We start from the raw sequence: 25,006 nt of genomic DNA, 5'->3' as shown, positions 1-25,006 counted from the left end.
AATGCGCAGCTACTGGAAGTGGAAAAGAGGGTCAACAATGCCCATTTGCACCCTCACTGTGCCCATTTGCAGCCATAGGTCCCCTGAACTTCAGACTCGGTAGTTAAGGGTTCCTAGATGCCCCCTAGCTGCAGCCACAATTTGGGGTCTCTGGACCCAAAGGGTCCCGAAATGACATTGCTGCAGATGGACACAGTTGACAGAGTTTGGGGCCCCGTATCTTGGGGCCACTTGGTGCTAGGAACCCCAAATTTGGTGTGCAAACCCGGTGGAACTAGCACTACAACATATCCAAAGCTGGGGTTCCCAGCACCAACTGGCCCCTGAGATATGGGGCCCCAAATTTGGTTCGGAAAATGTCAAGCACTTTTCTGCAGCAGAGGATGACCTTTTCCAAACCGACTTTGGGGCCCCGTATCTTGGGGCCACTTGGTGCTAGGAACCCCAGCTTTGGATATTTTGTAGTGCTAATTTCAGTAAGTTTGCACACTAAATTTGGGGTTCCTAGCACCAAGTGGCCCCGAGATACGAGGCCCCAAATTTGGTTCGGAAAATGTCATTCTCTGCTGCAGAAAAGTGCTTGACTCGAGTATAAGCCGAGGGGGGGCGTTTTCGGCACAAAAAAATGTGCTGAAAAACTCGGCTTATACTCGAGTATATACGGTACTATATGCGGGTGACTCCTCATCTTTTACCAGAATATCAGACCATTTAGGCCTCCTGATATTAATGTCTTCAAGATTCGGTCTCCTCTGGAATTACCGTCTTCGGCAACTTCTTGGAATTGGGCTGTTTGGAGCGACCTGTTTACGTCAGAGGAATGAAGTGACCACTGAAAAATAGGAGAGTAATTAATATCTAACAACCAAAAATTCCCCCGGTAGGGATTTCAGGATCCTCACTACTGTGACCTGGGGAAAAATATGGTGTTAGACCCTCCGTCTCCTATACCTTTTTATTTAGTGCATTCCTCTGCTTTATTTTAACATAGGCGCTTCAAAGGCTCTGTGGCCCTTGGCTGGCCATAGGATTTGCCCCTTACAGAAGTGTTATTTAGGTTCCGTACAGCAATGAAACCGTGTAACACATCCATAATTCCATCCATTTTGGTTTCCGCGTTGCTTATAGGCTGATCAGAATTGGGTTGTGGGATCCGGTTTCTGTAATTTCTGGGGACTTCTGGCTCAGTCTGATCAGACATTCCCCCATCAGAATCTCTGTCTTGATTCTGGAGTGGTGATCTGGGCCTTAGTTGCTCCCTATTTTCCTGGGGATTTTGGGGTGTCCTAACCTGTGGTGGCTCCCTATTTACCTGTGTAGGCCCCGGGGGCCAATTATCTTGGTAATAGTGAGGGTTTCCACCCTCATGTTTGAATCTGGCCTTTTGGAGATACTCCCTATAGTTTCTCCTACACCTCGGGTCCGGTTCCCTTGGATGATACTCCTGAGGTGGTCTTTGCTCCCCCCCCCTTCTGATTGTTGGGGTATCTGGTCTCCCGCTGGAGAAATTCTGTGGCATATCTCCTCTAAATACATCAGCGTATGTCTTTCTTTTTCTTGGTTTCAAACTGTAATGATTGAGGAGATACATGACTTTCATCCACACATTTAGTTATAGGTTCGGGCCTTCCTTTTGTATTCATTGGTTTGTTGGATAGAGTATTGTTACTTTCTTTTCCCAAGTACTCCAGCGAACACCCCCCTTTTGTAGTCTTTCGCTAAACGATTGTAATCTTGGCATTTTTTTTTTTTTTTTTCAATGGATCAAAAACGTTAAAAAATGTTGGTGAATGACGTTTTTGAGCGTTTATCAGCATTAGAGCGTTTTTACAGCTGAAAAACGTCTCTCAGAACCCACTGGTCCTGGGTTTTTTTTTTTTTTTTTTTTTTTTACAGCTTAAAAACGCCTATGCCATTTGCAGCTCAAAAACGCCTAGGTGGGCATGAAGCCATAGACTAACATAGACAGGCCTTTTTTAAGCTGCAAAAAACGCTCAAAAAAGCGGCTGTAAAAACGTCCGTGTGTATGAGGCCTTATGGTAACCGGTCTAATGTAAAATACGCTCAGTATAATTTTGATTAATCACTATTACATAAAATGGTTTATATATATATACGTATATCTTATAAAAACTGGTCTATCTATGAAAGACACATGTTCTATATATTAAGCAATATCACATAAAATGATCATCTATATTGATAATTGTATAATTCTGGTATATCCGATGAATATTTGTTTATCTAAAGACACATGCTATGTGTAAATTATTATACAGTTATAATCACGATTCATGTATCTTTCATAATACTGATTGGCATCTTAAACAAATCTACTTATAATTTGTCCTATGTCACAACCTTTATATTTTTACTTTATAACAGATTTATTTTAAACATAATACTGACGGCACACATTTCAAATCTCTTCCTAAAATGTTTTGAGATGAACTTTGGACATACTCAATGGATGTTTATATAGAGTTTCGCTGCGTCCACAATTCCTAAAATCTCACACAATATGTTTCGCAGGACGAGAGTGTTTTTTTTTTTATGTGATGAGAATCTGTATAACCTTTTTTTTTTCTTTTTCTATGGCTGTATTTGTCAGTTTTATTTGCCCACCAAGATAGGTACACATCTTCTTTGTTTTATGAAATGGGACCTTATTATTCCTGCAAGTCTGTTTCAATGGGTCTTATAAATAAGGCCCCTTTCACACATGCGGACCGTATGTCCCTATTTCATCCATCCGATTTTGGATGAAATACGGACATGCATGCATCCCTATAGGATAGCGGGTGTCAGCGGATGTACATCCGCTAACACCCGATGTTGTCCGGCTCCACTCTCGTCCGATTCTGCGGACGGAAGAAAATCCTATCTTTCTATCTGTCTGCAGAGCGGATCGGATGAACACGGACAGACGGTCCATGTTCCTCCGATCCCCCATAGGGGAGAGCGGAGATCTGACAGGGCGGTCCCTGCACAGTGTGCGGGTCCCGCCCTGTCATCTGCCTGCTCAGCTGGGGAAAACGGAGCGATCCCCGCTGAGCAGCGGATAAACACGGGGCGGATCAATACGGATCCGTCCCGTGTGAAAGGGGCCTTAGTCACCTAATTCTGATGGGAGGGGAAGTGTTCTTTTGGGAGCAAAATTTATTATTTCTTCATCATAATTACAAACATTATTGAATCCACTGACACCAATGCTGGGGGTTATTATTGAATCCACTGACACCAATGCTGGGGGTTATTATTGAATCCACTGACACCAATGCTGGGGTTATTATTGAATCCACTGACACCAATGCTGAGGGTTATTATTGAATCCACTGACACCAATGCTGGGGGTTATTATTGAATCCACTGACACCAATGCTGGGGTTATTATTGAATCCACTGACACCAACGTTGGGGGTTATTATTGAATCCACTGACACCAATGCTGGGGGTTATTATTGAATCCACTGACACCAATGCTGGGGGTTATAATTGAATCCCACTGTCACCAATGCTGGGGGTTATTATTGAATCCACTGACACCAATGCTGGGGGTTATTATTGAATCCACTGACACCAATGCTGGGGGTTATTATTGAATCCACTGACACCAACGTTGGGGGTTATTATTGAATCCACTGACACCAATGCTGGGGGTTATTATTGAATCCACTGACACCAATGCTGGGGGTTATAATTGAATCCACTGTCACCAATGCTGGGGGTTATTATTGTATCCACTGACACCAATGCTGAGGGTTATCATTGAATCCACTGACACCAATGCTGAGGGTTTTTATTGAATCCACTGACACCAATGCTGGGGGTTATTATTGAATCCACTGACACCAACGTTGGGGGTTATTATTGAATCCACTGACACCAATGCTAAGGGCTATTATTGAATCCACTGACACCAATGCTGAGGGTTATCATTGAATCCACTGACACCAATGCTGGGGGTTATGGTACTCCAACCCCTTCAGTGTACTTTGCAATAGATTGCAAAAAAATGCAGTAGGACCAACAGTTTTGGTCGATGAGTTACGAAATTGCGTTGCTATTGTGCAGCCCTCTGGAGGTGTCGGGTGCCACACTTAACATTTACAGATGAGAGCAAAGTATTTATAAAATATTTTTTTATTTCCCGCCATTTCATTGTATGTTTTTTTTTTTTTCTATTTTTTTTTTTTAATTCAACATAAAAGGGCGCTGTATACCTGCCAAGTGAGGGCGAGCGCTCGGAGGGGTTTTCCTCTCCATGCGGATGACAGCTCAGGGCTGGAGGGTTCTGTAAAGTTCCGCCGCAGCGAGATGAAAAGTTTGGTGTTTTCACTGAGTGCAAAAACATTTGAAGATCCGACGCGCTTCGTATTTCACCTCCGAGCTCCGAATTCCCCCCCATCCGCGTTACCCTCATCCTGCCACGGAACATTACAGAGTGCCTGACTCGCTGCAGGGGGGGTACAAGACTGAACGAACGATCGCTCACTTTGGCGTGCGAAGAGGCGTCCGATCCTCTGATCGCGCCAGGTCGCGGCGTAGAGCTGACAGCCCCTCCTGTGAGAATTCTTTTGTTCTCGGAATACACAGCCGTCTGAAGAGGCAGAGACTCTCCGGAACATCCGCGAGCGCGATTAGCCTCTTCACCGCTCAGGAGGGAGAAGAAAAAAAAAAATCCTGCGTACAACCATCGGCGGGTTCAGCTCTGATCACAGCGATGGCGGCCGCGTCAATGTTTGTTTTTGTTTTTTTTCCTCTTCTTGACGAAGTGACACTTTGCGTTTCAAGTCTATTTCAAAGACGGCGAGAAAACCTTTATACGCCAAACGCGCTTCTGTATTTGTACGCGCCGAGCGAAGGGGAAAACGAGTCTTCACTGAACTGTTATTGCAATATTTACCTTACGGGGAATTTTATTTTGGCTTTTTGTATTTTTTTTCTTTTCTTTATTGTCAGCGTGAAAAAATAACATTCATGAAATCCTAAAATATAAAAATACAAACTCCGCGCTCAGTCATGAAACGGCTTAAAGTAGCATTAAACCCTCAACATTCCTATAGCCTACCACATGGAATACAAGTGCATAAACATTCCCCAAAAAACTATTTGTATTTTTTTTTTGGGGGGGGGGGGTCTTACCTACAGTGGAGAAAATAATGATTGTCTCCCCCTGCAGATGGTGTAGATTTGCCCACTTACAAAGAAATGAAGGGTCTATCATTTTTATCATAGGTGTATTTTATATGATAGAGACAGAATATCAACCAAAAATCCAGAAAAAATCACATCATACAAATGTTATAAATGGAGTTGCAGTTCAGTGAGTAAAATAAGTATTTGATCCCCAAGCAAAACATGACTTAGTAGTTGGTGGAGAAACCCTTGTTGGCAATCACAGAGGTCAGACGATTCTTGTAGTTGGTGATCAGGTTTGCACACATCTCAGGAGGGATTTTGGTCCACTCTTCTTTACAGATCTTCTCTAAGGCTTAATGTACACGAGGCGTTCTTACAACCTCTCCTGAACGATTTAACTTGACAGATAGTAACTGTTAGGGAAGAAACAGGAACCAGCCTTGCCAGTATCGCCGCTTCCCTGCGCGGCGCTTCGGCGCATGCTTGTGCGCAATCCAATAGAAGGCCGCGCGTGCATGCGTACTGGCGCGCGCATAACGTGAGTTCCTTTGCTGGCCTATACCTGCTCTGATCTTCTCCTGTGCTTGACCCTCGGCTTGGCTTACGGAATTCGCTACCAGTCTCCTGTGTTTGACCCCCAGCCTGCTTAAGGACTTTGCTACCAGTCTCCTGTACTTGACCCTCGGCCCACTTACGGACTTTGCTACCAGTCTCCTGTGCTTCACCCTCAGCCTGCTTACGGATTTTGCTATCAGTCTCCTGTGTTTGACCCCCGGCCTGCTCACGGACTTGTTACCAGTCTCCTGTGCGAGACTCTTCAGCCTGTTTAAAGACTTGCTACCTGTCACCTGTGTTTGACCCTTGGCCTGCTGTTGGGTTCCAGTGTCTACCAGTCCCTGCACAGCTGCCAGCTTGCCGGAGACCTTCATGCAAGACTTGCCCAGCCTACTGGTGGTGGCTCGTACCTCTTTGTGCCCTTCACCCTCTGTACCAGCACCAGGGGTGGAGTGCGCTTAGTCGCAAGAGAGAACCGCTCTTAGCATCTCGGCCTCGGTGAGTACCTTTCTGACAGTAACCCACATTTAAACCGTCCGTTTTGCTGCGTTTACATGCTGCGTTTAGCGCCGTTTTGCTGCGTTCTCATCCAAGATTTTACAATACATGGCCCCGTCCATTGGCCCCTCATTTAGGCAAAGTCGGCCTGTACCTTTATCAGAGAAACCACCCCAAATCATCATGTTTCCACCTCCGTGTGTGACTGTAGGGATGGTGTTCTTAGGGTCATTGTCAGCATTTTTCTTCCTCCAAACACGGCGAGTTGAGTTAATGCCAAACAGCTCAATTTTGGTCTCATCTGTCACAATTATTGTCCTTTCAGACGAGCCTGTACATGTAATTGTCATGCTCGAAGACCCATCCATGACCCATCTTCAGTGTTCCAGCTGAAGAAAGAAGGTTCTCATCCAAGATGGAGTTCTTAGGGTCATAGTCAGCATTTTTCTTCCTCCAAACACGGCGAGTTGAGTTAATGCCAAAGAGCTCAATTTTGGTCTCATCTGACCACAGCACTTTCCCCCAATCCTTCTCTGAATCATTTAGATGTTCATTGGCAAACTTCAGACGAGCCTGTACATGTCATTGTCATGCTGGAAGACCCATCCATGACCCATCTTCAGTGTTCTGGCTAAGGGAAGAAGGTTCTCATCCAAGATTTTACAATATATGGCCCCGTCCATTGGCCCCTCAATGGGGCAAAGTCGGCCTGTACCTTTATCAGAGAAACAGCCCCAAATCATCATGTTTCCACCTCCGTGTGTGACTGTAGGGATGGTGTTCCTGACGATCCTGTACATGTCATTGTCCTTTCAGACGAGCCTGTACATGTCATTGCCCTTTCAGATGAGCCTGTACATGTCATTGTCCTTTCAGACGAGCCTGTACATGTCATTGTCCTTCTCGAAGATCCATTCATGACCCATCTTCAGTGTTCCGGCTGAGGAAAGAAGGTTCTCGTCCAAGATGGAGTTCTTAGAGTCATAGTCAGCATTTTTTTTCCTCCAAACACGGCGAGTCTCCCTCCTCAAGAAGGTCCATGTACAATCATGCCAATGAACATCTAGATGATTCAGAGAAGGATTGGGGGAAAGTTCTGTGGTCAGATAAGACCAAAATTCAGCTCTTCGACATTAACTCGGCTCGCTGTGTCAAGTAAAAAAAGGTGAAACCTCTTGTAGAGCACACGAGGCCCCCTTGTAAAGCTGTAGCAGATATTTGGGTGCAGAGACCATACAGCTGCAGTCACCTATCTAGTGTGCTTCCATTGAAAAAAAAAAAGAATGTGTGAGCGGAGTGACCCTTTTAATTCTCAGCACTGAGTAGCTCTGCTTTGTGTGGATACACCTGTACATTCATTCTCTCTCCTCTCAGGGTTGGCGGGTGCAGACACTTGTACGGCTCCCCCGTGGTGCGTTGCTTTGTGCCATGTACATCGGACAATCCCAGCGTGACTCCACATTGGCGGTCGATCATTTCCACACAGAACATTCTCTGCACTCAGCGCCGGCTTCCAGACTGAGAAGAGCACAATGCATCACACTGCGTCCAGGGGAGAACCATCTATACAGCAGGCTGGGGGGGGGGGGGAGAGAGAGACAGATGGAGAGAGAGGAGAGGAGAGGACATTATAAAACTGTAGAATTAAAAATGGACTCATCCACTGTTGCCCTTTTGTAGTACCACTTACCCCCCCCCCCCAAAAAAAAAAAAAAAAAAAAAAAGCTGCCCTAGAGCTGCCCCTTCCCATACAAACGCAATTGCTTTTGGCAATGCTAACATGTATTTGGTCCTACCAATAAAGCTTATGTGAATTGGAGAGGAGGGGGAAAGGAGGGGAAGGAGAGTGAAGAGGGAAAGGAGGGGAAGGAGAGTGAGGAGGGAAAGGTGAGTGAAGAGGGAAAGGAGGGTAGGAGAGTGAAGAGGAAGAGGAGAGGGAGGACAGTAAAAGTTCTCTAAATCCTTAAGGTTTCTTGGCTGTCTCTTGGCAACTGGAAGTTTCAGCTCCCTCCATAAATTTTCTATAGGATTAAGGTCTGGAGACTGGCTAGGCCACTCCATGACCTTAATGTGCATCTTCTTGAGCCACTCCTTTGTTGCCTTGGCGGTATGTTTTGGGTCATTGTCATGCTGGAAGACCCATCCACGACCCATCTTCAGTGTTCTGGCTGAGGGAAGAAGGTTCTCATCCAAGATCTTACAATACATGGCCATTGTCCATGGTCCATTGGCCCCTCAATGCGGCAAAGTCGGCCTGTACCTTTAGCAGAGAAACAGCCCCAAATCATCATGTTGCCACCTCCGTGTGTGACTGTAGGGATGGTGTTCTTAGGGTCATAGTCACCATTTTTCTTCCTCCAAACACGGCGAGTCGATTTAATGCCAAAGAGCTCAATTTTGGTCTGACCACAGAACTTTCTCCCGATCCTTCTAAGAAACGTTTAGATGTTCAATGGTAGACTTCAGACGGGCCTGTACATGTGTCTTCTTGAGGAGGTGGACTTGCCGTGTTTGGAGGAATTAAAATGCTGACAATGACCCTAAGAACACAGGTACGGTGTTACATGAGCGCGCAATTGTCATTCAAAGTGTGACAGCGCTGAAAGCTTAAAATTGGCCTGGGCAGGAAGGGGGGGAGGGGGGAGTGCCTGGTATTGAAGGGGTTAAAGTGATACTCCAGCCAAAGTTTTTTTCCTTACTTGTTTTTAGCAGGAAGGTTTAGAACGTCTTTGTGGCTGTCTTGGTCTCCTTTGGGTAGAGTCCCCCCCCCCCCTCATGTTCTGTCCAGGTGATCACTGCTTCTTGTACTTCTCTCTTCTGAAGGCTCAGCTCCATTTCCTCATTACATAGGCAGATTGTGCTTCCTCCTCCGCAGCGCTGGACCTCGCTCACCGCCGATCTTCTCTTTTTTCCCTACACAGAGCCACAGTTTGAGACTGAATGTCACTATATCGATGGGACGGTCGGGCAGTTCCAGTCTTGGATTGGTGGAGAGTCTTCGGAGAGGTGTGGAGCATTTGGAGGGTTTGACAGGGCGGAGTTCTGGGCCTACGCCGACTATAAGTACTTGGCCGTCCTATTTAAAGACCGACCAGAAATTCTGCAGGTAAGACGAATGAGGGTGGCAGAGGGACATGGTAATGTCTTTTAAAGTGGAACTTCACTCTCTCAATCGACATTTGTGTTCCTTATTAGACATGTGCACTGCCGAAAAATGTGTTCGTTTTCAATTCATTCGTTTTTTGTTTTTTGGGTCATTCATTATGTTTGAAATTCGTAAATTCAGAAATTCGTAAATTCAAAAATCCATACATTTGGAAATTCGAAAACTCGAAAATTTAAAAAATCCGAAATCTGGAAATTAGAAATAATAACTTACTATTAAATTATAGGTATTGAAATTTCCTTTGAAATTTTGGCTTGTTAGTGAACGTAACGAATACGAATTTATCCGAAATAACAAATGTCGCATCTAAACAAATGGAACAGAACGATATAATAATAATAGTAAAACGTTTTTATAATTATTGTTGTTCATTATTATTAATTTGTTACGTTACATTCGTTTAGATACGGCATTTGTTATTTCGGAAAATTCGTAACTTCGGATAAATTCGTATTCGTTACGTTCACCAACAGCCAAATTTGAAAGGAAATTCCAATACCTATAATTTAATAGTTAGTGATAGTTAACCAGTTGCTGCCCGCCCACCATCAAATGACGGCGGGGCGGCTCTCGTTTTGGGACGACATCATAAGACGGCGTCCCAAAACGGCCGATCTCGCGCACCCACCACTGTGCCCACCCGTGCCAGAAATTAGTGCCCACCAGTGCAACCAATCAGTGCCCACCACTGCCCACAAGTGCCACCAATCAGTGCCCATTAGCGATGCCAGTCAGTGCTGACTATCAGTGCTGACTATCAGTGCCGCCCATCAATGCCCATCATTGCTGTCCATCAATGCCCATCAGTGCCCATCGTTGCTGTCCATCAATGCCCATCGTTGCTGTCCATCAATGCCCATCGTTGCTGTCCATCAATGCCCATCGTTGCTGTCCATCAATGCCCATCGTTGCTGTCCATCAATGCCCATCAGTGCCCAGCAGTGCCGCCTATCAGTGCCCAGCAGTGCCGCCTATCAGTGCCCAGCAGTGCCGCCTATCAGTGCCCACCAGTGCCGCCTAACAGTGCCCATAAGTGCGGCATATTAGTGCCTCCTCATCAGTGCCACCTAACCAGTGCCCATAAGTGCCACCTTATCAGCGCACATCAGTTAATGAGAAAAATTACTTGGTTACAAAATGTACTGACAGAAACTAAGTAAAACTATTTTTTTTTTCAAAATTTTCTGTCATTTTTTTCGTTTATTTAGCAAAAAACAAAAACCCCCAGTGGTGATTAAATACCACCAAAAGAAAGCTCTATTTGTGTGAAAAAAAATGATAAAAATGTCATCTGGGTACAGTGTAGCATGACCGCGTAATTGTCGTTCAAAGTGCGATAGCGCTGTAAGCTGAAAAATGCCTACCGGGCAATTAACCCCCCCCCCCCCCTCCTGCCCAGGCCAAAGTGGTTTAAAGTAGAACTATAGGCAAAACTTTTTTTTTTTTTTTTCATTTTTGGATAGAGCAGATTTTTCTTTTTTTTTCGCCATCTCTGTTCCTTTGCAGAGATTTCCCTTCACTTCCTGTCCTATAGCCAAACAGGAAGTGAGAGGAAATCCCTGAAAACTAATGGGTGTTCTTGGGGACCCCCCCCAGGTCACCAGAACTAGTGTCCCCCACTGGAAGATTTCCCCTTTATTACTTTTCTGGGGACAACCCAAAATTTGAGATTTTCTTTCATTTTCAATGATAATGGTAAATAGAGAAAATGAGTTTCCCTGATGGGGACACTGCACTCTGCCCAAAACTAAAAAAAAAAAAAAAAAAGTTTTGCCTTTAGTTATACTTTAAGTTATTATTTCAGATTTTCGAATTTTCGTTCTTTTGAGTTTTTCATTTATTTTCGGATTTCCGGATTTTCGAATTTTCGAATTTACAAATATTCTTCAAAGTGTTTTCTCCCCAAAAATAAAGCATGGAGACACAGATGGATGGGGGGGGGGGGGGGGTTGCTTTGAATATTAAAAATGAATTAAATATCGTTTTTTGGTTTGTGGTACTCAGATGAAGTGTTAGTTCCACTTTAAAAGCCGAAGTTTATTCTGCTTGTCTTTGGCCTTCCCTGGTTCCTGCCCCTCCCCCGACATCAACATTACAATTACCTTATTAAACAAAAACCTTTTTTATTTTCATTAACCGCTTCAGCCCCGGAAGATTTTACCCCGCTTCCTGACCAGAGCACTTTTTGCGATTTGGCACTGCGTCGCTTTAACTGACAATTGCGCGATGTTGCACCCAAACAAAATTGACGTCCTTTTTTTTCCCCCCACAAACAGAGATTTCTTTTGGTGGTATTTGATCACCTCTGCGATTTTTTTTATTTTTTTATTTTTTGCGCTATAAACAAAAAAAGAGTGACGATTTTGAAAAAAAAGCAATATTTTTTTACTTTTTGCTATAATAAATATCCACCAAAAATATATAAACAAATTAAGTTCTTTCTCAGTTTAGGCCAATAAACATATTTTTGGTAAAAAATACGCAATAAGCGTATATTGATTGGTTTACACAAAAGTTATAGCGTCTGCAAAATAGGGGATAGTTTTATGGCATTTTTATTACATTTTTTTTTTTTTTTTTTTTATTTAGTAATGGCGGCGATCTGAGATTTTTATGGTGACTGCGACATTATGGCGAGGATCATCAGAAACTTCTGACACTATTTTGGGACCATTGTCATTTATACAGCGATCAGTGCTATAAAAATGCACTGATTACTGTGTAAATGACACTGGCAGGGAAGGAATTAAACACTAGGGTGCGATCAAGGGGTTAAGTGTGTCCTAGGGAGTGATTCTAACTGTGGGGGGGGAGGGGCTTCAAGTCACATGACAGCGATCACTGCTCCCGATGACAGGGAGCGGTGATCGCTGTCATGTCACCAGGCAGAACGGGGAAATGCCTTGTTTACAGAGCCATCTCCCCATTCTCATTCTTGGGGATGCCTTCCGTATATCAAATCTCCTGGGCAGGCTTATAGCAATGTAGGTATGTGCTATAACGTTCAATGGTGCCGCGCAACCTCTCGGCTCTCTCTACACAGCCAGCTCCGTAGATCGTGGCGGTGCTGTTGATGACGTCAACGCGTTTCGCTGGAGCTTAGTAGCGTAGCTTCATCCTGGACGTATGATTGGTGGAGCTGACACACACCAAAGTTCCCACAAAGCGATGGACTTAGTCGCAAATAAGCTGCTATTGTTTTGACTGTATCTGAGGTGTACTGTCCATAATGAACGGAATTTACGTTCTAAATTGCTTTATAGACAGAGATACCATCCTCAGTCAAATTACACTCTGATTGGATAGGTCCACGTCAACACACCACAACATAAAGGTGTGTGTCAGCTCCACCAATCATACGTCCAGGATGAAGCTACGCTACCAAGCTCCAGCGAAACGCGTCGACGTCATCAACGGCACCGCCACGATCTACGGAGCTCTGGCTGTGCAGAGAGAGCCGAGAGGTTGCGCGGCACCATTGAACGTTATAGCACATACCTACATTGCTATAAGCCTGCCCAGGAGACTTGATATACGGAAGGCATCCCCAATATTGATGCAAGCTTGTCCAGGACACTTGATATACGGAAGGTATTCCCACATCACATGAGGACCGCCAATCCATTGTGACCGTTACCGTCAGCTGCCGGAATCCTGCTGACCCTCAAGTCACCTGGATTTCGCCATCACTCCATGGACATCGATTCCGGACCATTGCTTCCCAAATATCTAAGGGTGGTAATGTATAGGCTTTACTTGATGTGATAAATAACTGTATACTGAAGCACAGCGCTCCCACTACTGCCACAAGCATACCGATTCATTGTACGCTGTATACCACTGCACCTAGTGAATTTTAAAGGAGACTGCCACTGCATACTGGGGACTGCGACTTCAACTGCTTAACGTCATGATGTGAATTTGACTGACCAGTGATACCTGCACTTCATGACCCGTTCATGCATTTGAAAATATATTCCTAATCTCATCGCTGCAGATACTTCCAGGTTCACATTTTATGTCCATGGTCAACCTTCATAAGCCGTTATTGCCAGGCGTTCATCCCCCGGCCAATTTCTCCTCCCCCCCCCCCCCCGTGCCTCTCTGCCCCCCCATGTTCCCTTAGCCATATGATGCCCAGCAGCATATTAGACCAAATTATTTTCCCAATCTCATTAAAGCGGGGGTCCACCTATCTATCGTTTTTTTTTGTTTTTTTTTTTGAGTTCATTCACAAACTTTTTCTTCTCAGCATTACATACTCACATATTGTGTGTAATATGTCCAGCCTGTGTCAGATTTCGTCGGAAAGAATAACTTATATTATTCACTGCAGGCGGTTTCCATCTTCATTGTGGGCATTTGAAGCCCACAAGCATTTATTTCCTGGATGTGGTGAATGCTGTGCTCCAGCATTCACTGCTGCGTTCCGCACATGCTCAGTGGCATCCTGGGAAGCCTGAGACTAGCTCCCAGGAGTCTGGGAGAGGCTAGAAACACACCTACTCCAACGGGAGGAGAACCAGGAAGTGCAAAGAAGAATAGAAAAATAAAAGGTAATTACATTTTTTTAAACGGCATGTCAGCATCTAGGCAAGGAAGAGAAATACATACAGATATTGTTCAAAATTTGGGTGGAACCCCGCTTTAATATACACCCGTGTGCAACACCACTGTGTGATTGCTTTGCTTTAATTGGATCACATTGCTGCTGATCATCATATTAAGTCCGGACCGTGTCGGTGCTGTTATGTGTGTCTTCTGTCTTATATGTTGTCCTGTCTTTAGCATCACCTCTTGATAATCATGGTTTTTTGTATTTTTCATATTGTGTATGCCCCTTATTGACTGCCCTCAATATGCCGTGTTGATTTTAACAGATACCGAATAAATTGTTATTTTTGGATACCATTATCCTCTGACCAATGATTGCTGCAGTAACCGCTTTCCCTCTCGATATTCTTTATACTGAGTATCCCCTTCCCTTCCCCTGCTCTCTGAGTTGTAATAGAGGTAAAATGTCAGTCTGGAGGAGTGGGCCGTTCCTAGGTAGACCTGCGTTTTTTGCACGGTTACGCCCACGTGTGATGCTGAGCCTCCGTGATTGAAGGAACTGCAATCCAATAAGTGAAAGGGGCGGGGCCAGGGACAGTCAGGCTGGAGGAGGAAAGGGTTAGGTCATGGGGGTAGGCAACCTCGGGGCCTCCAGCTGGTTTGAAACTACAAGTCCCATGAGACATTGCAAGAGCCTGACAATCACAGCATGACTCCTAGAGGCAGAGGCATGATGGATTTGTAGTTTCACCACTAGCTGGAGGGCGGAGGTTGCCTACCCCTGGTCAGGTGATGCTGGACGTCCTCCGGCCAGGAAATGAGGGCGGGGCTCTATCTGACTTGCTGCAGCTTCTAATGCACATGGTGCCGTTTCAGTCCAGGAGAGGAGCCGGTACAAACTGTGCAAGACTGAAGGGAGGGGGGTGGAGTTTTGAAATGACATTATAATGTTAAAGCCGCGAAAATATGAGATTTTAGTGATTTGCATTTAACATTTGAGTAAGAAATTGATGGGGGGATGGGCTTCCTTTTCGGTCTGATTAAACTTTATTGTTCTCAGCTGTTTGGAGACCCGAAACACGAGATAAATGTCAAAACATCCTCGAAATCGGTGGAATGAGAATCCCGCGTTCTAACTTTTAATGATTTTTTTTTTTTTTTTTTTTTGGATGCGGCGCAGTTATTTGTATTTGTTAGAGGGGTGACGGAGGATCTTGTTCAACACAGTCCAGATGTCCTCCAACGTCTTGAGACGTGTCGGCGTCGTGCCGCGGCGATGTTCTCTCAATCCGGCGGAGGCGCGGGGCAGCCAGCCATGTCTCTGGTATACCCCGTGTGATTAATTGGGCCATTTGTAACGTGATCGGATTGCGATTGCGCTGTTTATCTTCCGCAGCTGTACAAGCTCGGGTAATGATTCCATTATTCCACTCATTGAACACCATCCTGCATTTTAATGGTTCCTCCTAATATTACGCTCTATCACTCGGCAGGCGCCTGCTTTCTGGGGGGACGTTAAACCGGCTTGGCGTCGAAGGTGTTAAACGGGACTCGCCTCGTTCTGTTCTGACTTTGTCGGGGGGGGGGGGGGGGGGTGTTTCCTGGGACGCGGCTGGCTTTGTGTACTCGGCGTTATCTATCTCCCGTGGAAAATAAAACATCTGACAATTAAAAGCCAGGACAAATTAGCATGTTCGGGCCGCCAATCGCGAGCGCGACCTTGATTAACGGCCGGAAAGTCCTTTTTTTATGATTTCCCACCCGACTTTTTTGGTTTTATGTAAAATTCCGGCAGCCGTAGCGGAAAAAAGTCTTTGTGTTCTCTAAATGGGCAGGAAGCAGTCGTAAGGTTACAATGGGCAGATGTTTGTGGAATTCATTTTGTTTCAGAAATTGGGTTCGGGGGAGCCCATACGTCGTTATGCCGTATTGGACTTCCTAATTTGCCATTCCTCAGTGAAAGGATCAGGTTCTGTTCTAGAGAAGGCCGTGTGCCCGTTCAGGAGAAATCAGTTCTTGGGTGTGTCCGTTCTGTGGTCTGACTGGGGGGGGAAATCTCCATTGGCCTGCATTCAACCCAAGGCATTTTGAAGCTTGAAGGTCCAAAACACTCAACAAACTAAAATTCCATTTTCTGGTTCCATTCGTTTTTTTTGAGAATTTTGAATGTTGTAATCATACCAACTGTTAGGTCTCCATAGGGGCAATAACATCAACTGATAACTAGGACAGAACCAAGGAAATCAAAACAGCAAATCAGTGGAAGAACTCAAGAGGCAGGCAGTACAAATATTTACTGAGATTATGGATGGACTGTATAATGGCAGAAGGACTGAGTAGTCAGGATAAGTTTTGAAGGGGAGGGGGATATGTGATCTAGGTGAGAAGGAAGGAAGGGGGTAGAAGGCTAGGGATGGGGGTGGGTGGGGGGGAGGTTCAGAGAAGAGGTGCCCACAAACTCAGGTCCCACTCCATGTAGAAGTCTAGAAGTAAGATAGGCTTGACAAAGAAGGCAGTGCATAATTTAAGCCATGGTTCCCAATCTGTAGAAATTTTAAGTTGGCAATCATTAAGGGTACTAGAAGTTTTTCATTAATTAGCATCTGGGTCATATGATCCCTGGCTTCCTGCAAAGAAACCAAAGGCTTCTCCCATGATTAGCTATCCTTTGTTTGGCCGATAAGAAGAGGTATATGGCCAGTATGTACAGAGATATCTGGGATTGGGTAATGAAGCAGAGCAAATTTAGCTTCCTGGAGAACTACTAGATGAAACAACATTTGAAAAAGTCCAAAAATGATGGACCAAAAGGCGATTTATTTTTGGGCAGGACCACCAGGTATGTAGTAAGTCACCTCTTTGCCACAGCCTTGGAAGCATCTATTGGAATAGTTGGGAACAGCTCTGGCGACCTTGTGCCACAGAAAGAGAACCTTCTAGGCCAATTCTAAGGTTGTCGTATTGAAAGAACACCCCAGACCAGATCTTACTCCAGATCTCTGGATCAATGAGGGTTGCCAGGTCGTGTGTCCAGTTCCTTATGTGTGAGAGGGTTTTCTAGGGGGGCTTGACTATTGAGTATGGTGTAAAGGATGGAGATTAACTTGGGTGACCCTGGGGTGCGTAGGCAAATATGCTAAATACTGTCTTGTTATATGAAAAATCTGACAATTTATGTAAGGGTAGGATCCAGTGACAAAGCTGTAAATACCTATAATATTCCATTGTGGGAGATTCATGATGCTCCCGTAGGGCAGACCAGGAGGGGAAGGAGCGGAAAGTCTCCTCTCGCCTGGTCTCCCAAAATCCCATTTTAAATTGTACCTGTGCACATATGAGGGCTCAGGCACCTGTAACTTGACATCAGAATAGGGTTTTTCGCCCAATAGACTTCAGAGAGCCCCTAAAAAATGCCTGAAAATTTGTGTTTTTCAAGCCTAAACAAACATCTCCACCTAGTAACTAGCTTTCACTTGGCTTAAACAAAAATTTTCAAACCCAAATACACCTGAATGATGCACCAAAAAAGATTCAAACATTTCCTGTAAATGTTCACACTCAAGTTTTAATACAGGCTTTGTTTTAGGGCCTTCTGCCAATGTATGTCATTTTCAGGTTCTCCTTTCTAAATATCTTATTGCCATTTCTAGGTTCTCCTCTATAGAAGTCTTTGTCAGATCTAGGTTCTCCTCTAGAGAAGCCTATGTGTCTATTCTAGATTCTGCTCTATAAAAAGTCTAGGGTAGAAATTCCTAAAATTTTTGTCCGTTCTGGGTTGACCTCTATATGTCAGTTGTACAGAAGACTCAGTGTCTGTTCTGTTTTTATCATTGGTAGATGCTGTGATTCTCTGCTCTCATAGAAATCGTTGTGTCAATTTCATAGAAGCCTCTGTGCCACTTCTAGTGTCCTTTCCCTAGAGGTTTATTTGTTGGTTCCAGGTTCTCCTCTATAGATGTCTCTCTGTCAGTTCTAGGTTCACCTATACAGAAGTCTCTCTTAGTTCTAGGTTCTCCTTTATAGAAGTCTCTTTGTCAGTTCTGGTTTCTCCTCTAGAGAAGCATTTGTCAGTTCTTGGTTTCCCTTTATTAGTAATGTATGTTCCAGTTCCAAGTTCTTCTCTATGGAAATATTCCAGTTCTAAGTTCTCTTCTATGGAAGTCTATCTATAAGTTCTAGGTTCTCCTCTATTGAAGTCTCCTTGTAGAGTTTATTGTTTCTATGTCAATTCTGGTTTGTCCTTTGTCCTTTAAAGAAACTCTGTCAGTTATTGGCTCCCCTCTTTAGATGGTTATGTGCCAGTTCTATGTTCTCCTCTGTGGAAGTCTCTAGGTTTCTCTCCATAGAAGAATCTTTGTTGGTTCTTGGGGTGTGTCAGTTCTAGCTTCTCGTTTGTTAGAATCTTTGTGTTCTGTCCTAGGTTCTCCTTTATAGAATACTCTGTGCGAGTTGTAGGATCTCCTCTCTAAAAACCTGTGGTTCTAGATTTTCACCTGTAGTATTCTTTGTGTTCTGCTCTAGGTTCTCATTTATAGGATTCTCTGCGTCATTTTTATGATCTCTGCTCTAAAAACCTGTCTCAGCTCGTTGGTCCTTATAGAAGTGTCGGTCTTCAATCCCTTTCTGTAGGAGTCTCTGTGTTACGTCTAAGTTCTCCCCTCCCTAAGAATCTTTGGATCACTTCTAGATCTGACACAAAGATACCTGCAGAAAACAATTTAGAATGGACCCAGATTTCTACAAATATTCATTATAAGCTCTCCTGATTTTTCTCTGTCGAATTCTTCATATGGAGTCTTGGTTCTCCTTTGTAGGAACATATGTGTCAGTTCAGGATTCCCCTCTGGAGAAAATGTGTTTTCTTTTAGATTCTCCTCCTATAAGAATCTTTGTGTTGGCTCCACGGCCTTTTGTTCTGGCCCAGAATTTCATGTCTGGTTATATCACTTTTTTGGATCTGGGTAGCATCCTGTACAGAAACATTTGCCAACTCCTGGTTCCTCTTCTTTAGCAAAATATATTTGCCATTTCGAGGTTTTCCTCTATAGAAGTCGTCTTGTAGAGTCAAGGTTCTCCTCCATAGAGGTTTCTGTTTTAGTTCTGGATTGTCCTCTAGAGAAGTCTCTGTCAGTTCTTGGGTTCCAGTTTTGGAAGGTTATGTGCCAGCTCTTGTTTTCTCCACTAGGAAAAGTCTTTGTTGGTTCTTCTCTGTAAGAATCTGAGTCATTTCTAGGTTCTCATCTGTAAGTATCTGTGTTCTAGGTTATCCTCTATGGAATATTCCATGTCAGCCGTATGGCCTCCACTCTAAAAAAAAAAAAAAATCTGTTGTTCTATGTTCTCATCTGTTGTAATCTTTGCGTTCTATTCTAGCTTCTCATTTATAGAATTCTCTGTCATTTGTAGGAATCTCTGTCAGTTCTGGATTCTCCCATGAAAATGTATGTGTTCTGTTTTAGTTCCTCCCCTATAGGAACCTTTGTGTCAGCTCCACTGCCTTTGGTTCTGGCCACTGCGGCCCACTCAATATTCCAGGCCTGGTTAGATCACCTTTGTGCATCTGGGTAACATCTTCACAGTACAAATCTAGTTGAATGTAACTAAGTATTACTAAATATACCATGACGTGGATAAATGAGAACCTTAACAGACATATCGGCAGTCATTTTGAAGTGTACACTCTGAAACTGGTGCTGGAATATGAGAAAACGGCAAGAAAACTTACCGATTATGGGACCATCTATGTTCCTGACACCCTTGGGGCTCGTTTACACTTGCTTCAAAATGTGGAATTGGACATTTTTTAAAGCACTCTGAATGCCAATGAAAGCTCCTGTCTCTTAATAAAATGGTGACCTCACAGTCTTGTTCCTGTGTTTGCTCTGCTTAAAAAATGATACCCTAGGTCGCTCTATTGGTGCTTCAAAGCATCTCCAAAGCCTCTATAGAAGTCTATGGCAACGCTTGATTACACCACCTGTAGCCTTTGAGGGGCTTTTATTCAGCTGTACCCTCGCTTTGTTTTGGAGATATTGCAGGTATGAGATATCTCAGGATGCACTGGGAAACCATCAAGAGAACGGGAAAGATGATCTTCATCAGTCACTTTCCGGTTCATGTGTATATATTCTGGGAGTGTCTGGTGCAGACGTCACGTCTGGAGTGCAGCCATTTGGAACAGCAAGATGGTGAGTGGGGTCTGGACTGGAGCTGAGCAACTAGCAGATGTTACATGTGGTAAGCAGTGTGGGAGCATCAAAGCAGGGAGTGAGCGGGGACCAGAGAGAGAGAGGACTGAGCAGCAGAGGATCTGCAGAGCTGGGGGCCAGGGACAGGAGAAACTAGCAAATGTCACATGGGGTGAGCAGCATGGGAGCAATGTAGTGGGAGGTGAGCAGGAATCAGAGAGAGAGGGGGATCAGCAGACCAGAGAGTCAGCAGAGTTGGGGGTACTACTGAGTGGGGGATCAGCAGAGCTGGGGGTCACTACGAGTGGGGAATCAGGAGAGCTTGGGGTTACTACTGAGCGGAGGATCAACAGAGCTGGGGGTTACTACTGAGCGGGGTAATAGCAGAGCTGGGGGTTACTACTGAGTGAGGGATCAGCAGAGTTGGGGGTTACTACTGAGTGGGGGATCAGCAGAGCTGGGGGTTACTAATGAGTGGGGAATCAGGAGAGCTGGGGGTTACTACTGAGCGGAGGATCAACAGAGCTGGGGGTTACTACTGAGCGGGGTATCAGCAGAGCTGGGGGTTACTACTGAGTGAGGGATCAGCAGAGCTGGGGGTTACTACTGAGTGGGGGATCAGCAGAGCTGGGGGTTACAACTGAGTGGGGGATCAGCAGAGCTGGGGGTTACAACTGAGTGGGGGATCAGCAGAGCTGGGGGTTACTACTGAGTGGGGGATCAGCAGAGCTGGGGGTTACTACTGAGTGGGGGAATCAGCAGAGCTGAGGATTACTACTGAGTGGGGGATCAGCAGAGCTGGGGGTTACTACTGAGTGGGGGATCAGCAGAGCTGGGGGTTACTACTGAGTGGGGGATCAGCAGAGCTGGGGGTTACTACTGAGTGGGGGAATCAGCAGAGCTGAGGATTACTACTGAGTGGGGGAATCAGCAGAGCTGGGGGTTACTACTGAGTGGGGGAATCAGCAGAGCTGGGGGTTACTACTGAGTGGGCGATCAACACACACAGGGCATTTGCCAAGCTGCATTAACCACTTGCAGACCGCCTACCGCAGATATACTGCGGCAGATCGGCTCTATCACGCGAAACGATGTACCTGTACGTAATTTTGTGCACTAGACAGCGGGGGGCACTCGCTGATTGGGAAAGAGGGGGACCGGTGGATGCGATGTCCGCCGGGACCCGCCGATCGTTCCCCGAGGAGACAGAGCGGAGATCTGCCTATGTAAACAAGGCAGATCTCCGTTCTGAAAGTGAAGAACACAGAGATCTTGTGTTCCTGCTAAGCAGGAACATGGATCTCTGTGTTCCCCCAGTCAGTCCATCCACCACACAGTTAGCAAGCTCCCCCTAGGGACACGCATAACCCTTTGATCGCCCCTGGTGTTACCCCCTTCCCTGCCAGTGTCATTAGTACAGTGACAGTGCATATTTGTAGCGCTGATTACTGTAATAATGTCACTGTTTCCAAAAAAAGTGTCAAACGTGTCAGTTAGGTGTCTGATTTGACTGCAGCAATGTTGCAGTCCCACTAAAAATCACTGATCGCTGCCATTACTAGTAAAAAAATTATTTTTTTTTTAAAAATGCCATAAATTTATCCCCTAGTTTATAGACGTGATAACTTTTGCACAAACCAATCAATATACGCTTGATTGTTTTTTTGTTTTTTTTTTTTGTTTTGTTTTTTTACCAAAAATATGTAGCAGAATATATATTGGCCTAAATTAACGAAGACATTTTTTTGACTATAGAGATAGAGATAAATGTTTAGAGAGATTTTTAGAGATAGATAGATAGATAGATAGATAGATAGATAGATAGATAGATAGATAGATATAACTGACAATTGCGCGGTCATGCTACACTGTACCCAAATAAAAAACTTTTTTTTCCCACAAATAGAGCTTTCTTTTGGTGGTATTTGATCTCCACTGCGGTTTTTATTTTTTTGCACTGGAAACAAAAAAAAAAAAAGACCGACAATTTTGAAAAAATAAAAAAAATAAATAAATAAATATATATATATATATAGATAGATAGATAGATAGATAGATAGATAGATATATCTCTATATATGAGAGATATATATATATATATATATATATTATATATATATATATATATATATATATATATATATATATAGAGAGAGAGAGAGAGACCGGTATATATCTCTCTATTTTATTTATTTTTATATATATATATTTTTTTTTTTTCAAAATTGTCGGTCTTTTTTTTTTTTTTTTGTTTTGTTTCCAGTGCAAAAATAAAAACCGCAGTGGAGATCAAATACCACCAAAAGAAAGCTCTATTTGTGGGGAAAAAAAGTTTTTTATTTGGGTACAGTGTAGCACGACCGCGCAATTGTCAGTTAAAGTAACGCAATGCCGTATCGCAAAAAATGGCCTGGTCAGGAAGAAGGGGGGGGGGGGGTAAATCTTCTGGGGCTGAAGTGGTTAAAGCTTAAAAAAAAAAAAAAAAAAACAGAAAAAAAAGCAGAAGAGAAGCATCAAAAAAGCATGTTGAAGCGGTAGGCACTTTAATGTGTGTTTAGCCCCTTTGGAGAACATCACAGAACAAGTCCAGTTGAAGGTCACCAGCTACTCCTAGCTTTTCCCTTGTGTTGTCTCGGGTATAAAACTCTTTTATATCTCCTCCTTCTTCTTCTTTGTGTTTGTAATATAAATGCCGGATTTCTCTGCGCACAACTCCAGCTTCTAGAAGACGTTGTCAGCGCATCTCAGTGTCACCTCTTGTGCTGTGACCCAGAACGTTTCTAATCTGTGCCATTCAGTGCCAGAGCTTCCTTAATGCAGTTTTCCCTCCATTAGATTATTAGCTTCCAGTCCAGCATCTCTTTGTTTAATTAAAATAAGCCGCCAGACGTGATCTGAGAGATAGAGGAAGGCGCAGAGGCCATTATGCCGCTGATACCGGATCTCAATAAGGCTAAACCTCCTTGTCGCCCGCCATGTTCAGAAGGACAGCCGCGCTCTCCTCCTACTTTTTAATGAAAAAAACAATTTAGGCTTTATCTCAGCAGAAAAGGAATCCGTAATTAAATATTTAGTGGTTGCAGGGAAGTTCAATCACTCCTATAACTGGCCGCAAAATGTTTTTGCTTTCCTAGACTGTTCAGTAAAATAGTCAGGACCTGAATCTGAACCTGCAACCTCCGTTGTGACTGGCAGTATCGCTTCTTGCTGAGCCGCCTGAGATGCTGGACAATTCCTTGCCTTGCACCCAGTGACGGCTGGTGTTTTTTTGTTTGGGGGGGGTCAAACAACCGAACCCCCCCCCCCCCATTCCCCCAGCGCTGTCTGCCCCATCTAGGTGGCGGACAGCGGCAGGAATCCGAGGAGCAGTGGCGGGGATCAGGGCACCAAGCAGCGGTGGGGATCGGGCATCCAGGCGTCAGCCAGCGGCTTTTCTCCTCCTCGCTTCTGCCGTGCGTCTCCCCCCCTCCTCCTATGCGTCCAATAGGATCGCCTTGGCCAATCGGGTGACGGGTATCAGACCCACTTCCCGATTGGCCGGGAGGAGAATCAATGTTGCAACAGTGAATATTCATTCGCTGTTGCAACACAACTGGGTGGGCTCCGGAGGCAGTGCTCTGCGTCCCGAGCCCACCCTATTTTGAAGCCTATTAGAGCCTCTGGCTCTAATCGGCTGCTTCAAATAAAAAACCCGTTGTAATTCATGCGCCCGGTGCCCTGAAAGGGGCCGGGTGGGGAGGCCAGCGGGGCATGGATAGGGGGGGCGGCGCCCGAGCACCCACAATGGATGGGCCGTCCCGGCTTGAACCTTGTTTCTAGTGAGCCTTGAACTCTTTGCTCCTCCCATTGACTTCCTTTTAAAGCCATGCCTTTACACTTCCTGTTTGCCAGATTATTGTGGTCTCCAGCTGAAATCTTGCTCTTCTCACTCCTGCTGCCGTCCGTTTATTCACTGCCACTCATTCCCGACCTTTGGCTCGTTTCTTGACTATGCTGCTGCTTCATCCCAACCTGCAACCACTGGTTACCAACCTTTTGGCTTGTTTACTGACTACCTGCTATATCTGCTGCTGGACCCGGCTTTTTTCACTTTTTGCTGGGGTGATCCTGAGGACCGTGCCCTAGGTACTAACATGCAGCCAAACCCATCCCCACCATCAGGAGCTCTAGTGAATACTGGTTAGTGCACCTCAGGTGAGCCCACATCATCCACCAAGGTGACTTGCTTGTATCCTGCTGGTCAATGGGAGCCTCTTCTACTGCTATAGCTACTGGTCTCCGATCCTGACCCTCAACCATGACAAAAGCTGCACAGAAGGCAAAGTTTAAACATGGTTTTGGGCAACATGAAGAATAATTCTTACCTGCGCTACAAGTGATCGTCCTAGTACCCACCCAACACATCTCACATAAATGAGCCCCTAAATCCCAAAGGGCCTTTGCGCAGCTGCACAGTTGTTTTTGCTTGTATCTTTTAGGTTACATCGCAGTAAAGCAAGGAAGAAGAAACCCCTCTACTATATTAATGTCCCTTACTAAACAAGAATGCTGTACATACCAAATACTTACAATTGCAGGAAAACAATACAAGATAAACAAAGAATGACAAATATGCACAGAGCACACACATGCACAAGCTACGTATCCTGCCTAGCAAATGATCATTTGCAGTGGTCTGTATGCAATTGGGAAAAACTAAAAAAAAAATCACTTGGCTTGGGTTAAAGTTTTTGCTTTTCGTAACAAACAGGACTCCAGGCTCTACTCACGCAATTGCAGTTTCATCCCAGGTGAAGTTCCTTCTTTGGTCTTGTGAAGTCCCTTCTTGCGCAGACCTTCCTTAGTTATGTTATAGAGCCCACTTTCAGCTTATGCTTCTGGCTTTTTATTTAAAAAGTTTTGG

At 44.6% G+C, this 25,006-nt stretch overlaps 1 protein-coding gene across 2 annotated transcripts in view; it reads left to right on the top strand.

Moving 5' to 3' along the window:
• HSPBAP1 (HSPB1 associated protein 1) overlaps nucleotides 1-25,006 on the top strand; it is a 115,583-nt gene that overhangs the window by 26,229 nt on the left and 64,348 nt on the right. For both annotated transcript variants that reach the window (XM_073634481.1, XM_073634480.1), the window contains one exon: nucleotides 9,117-9,301. In XM_073634481.1, the coding sequence (XP_073490582.1) occupies nucleotides 9,117-9,301 (185 nt within the window). The remainder of the gene's footprint in view (nucleotides 1-9,116; nucleotides 9,302-25,006) is intronic.

This window comes from Aquarana catesbeiana, linkage group LG06 (assembly GCF_042186555.1).
Source record: "Aquarana catesbeiana isolate 2022-GZ linkage group LG06, ASM4218655v1, whole genome shotgun sequence".
Taxonomy (NCBI): Eukaryota; Metazoa; Chordata; class Amphibia; order Anura; family Ranidae; genus Aquarana; species Aquarana catesbeiana.
This window is presented reverse-complemented; position numbering and strand designations above follow the sequence as displayed.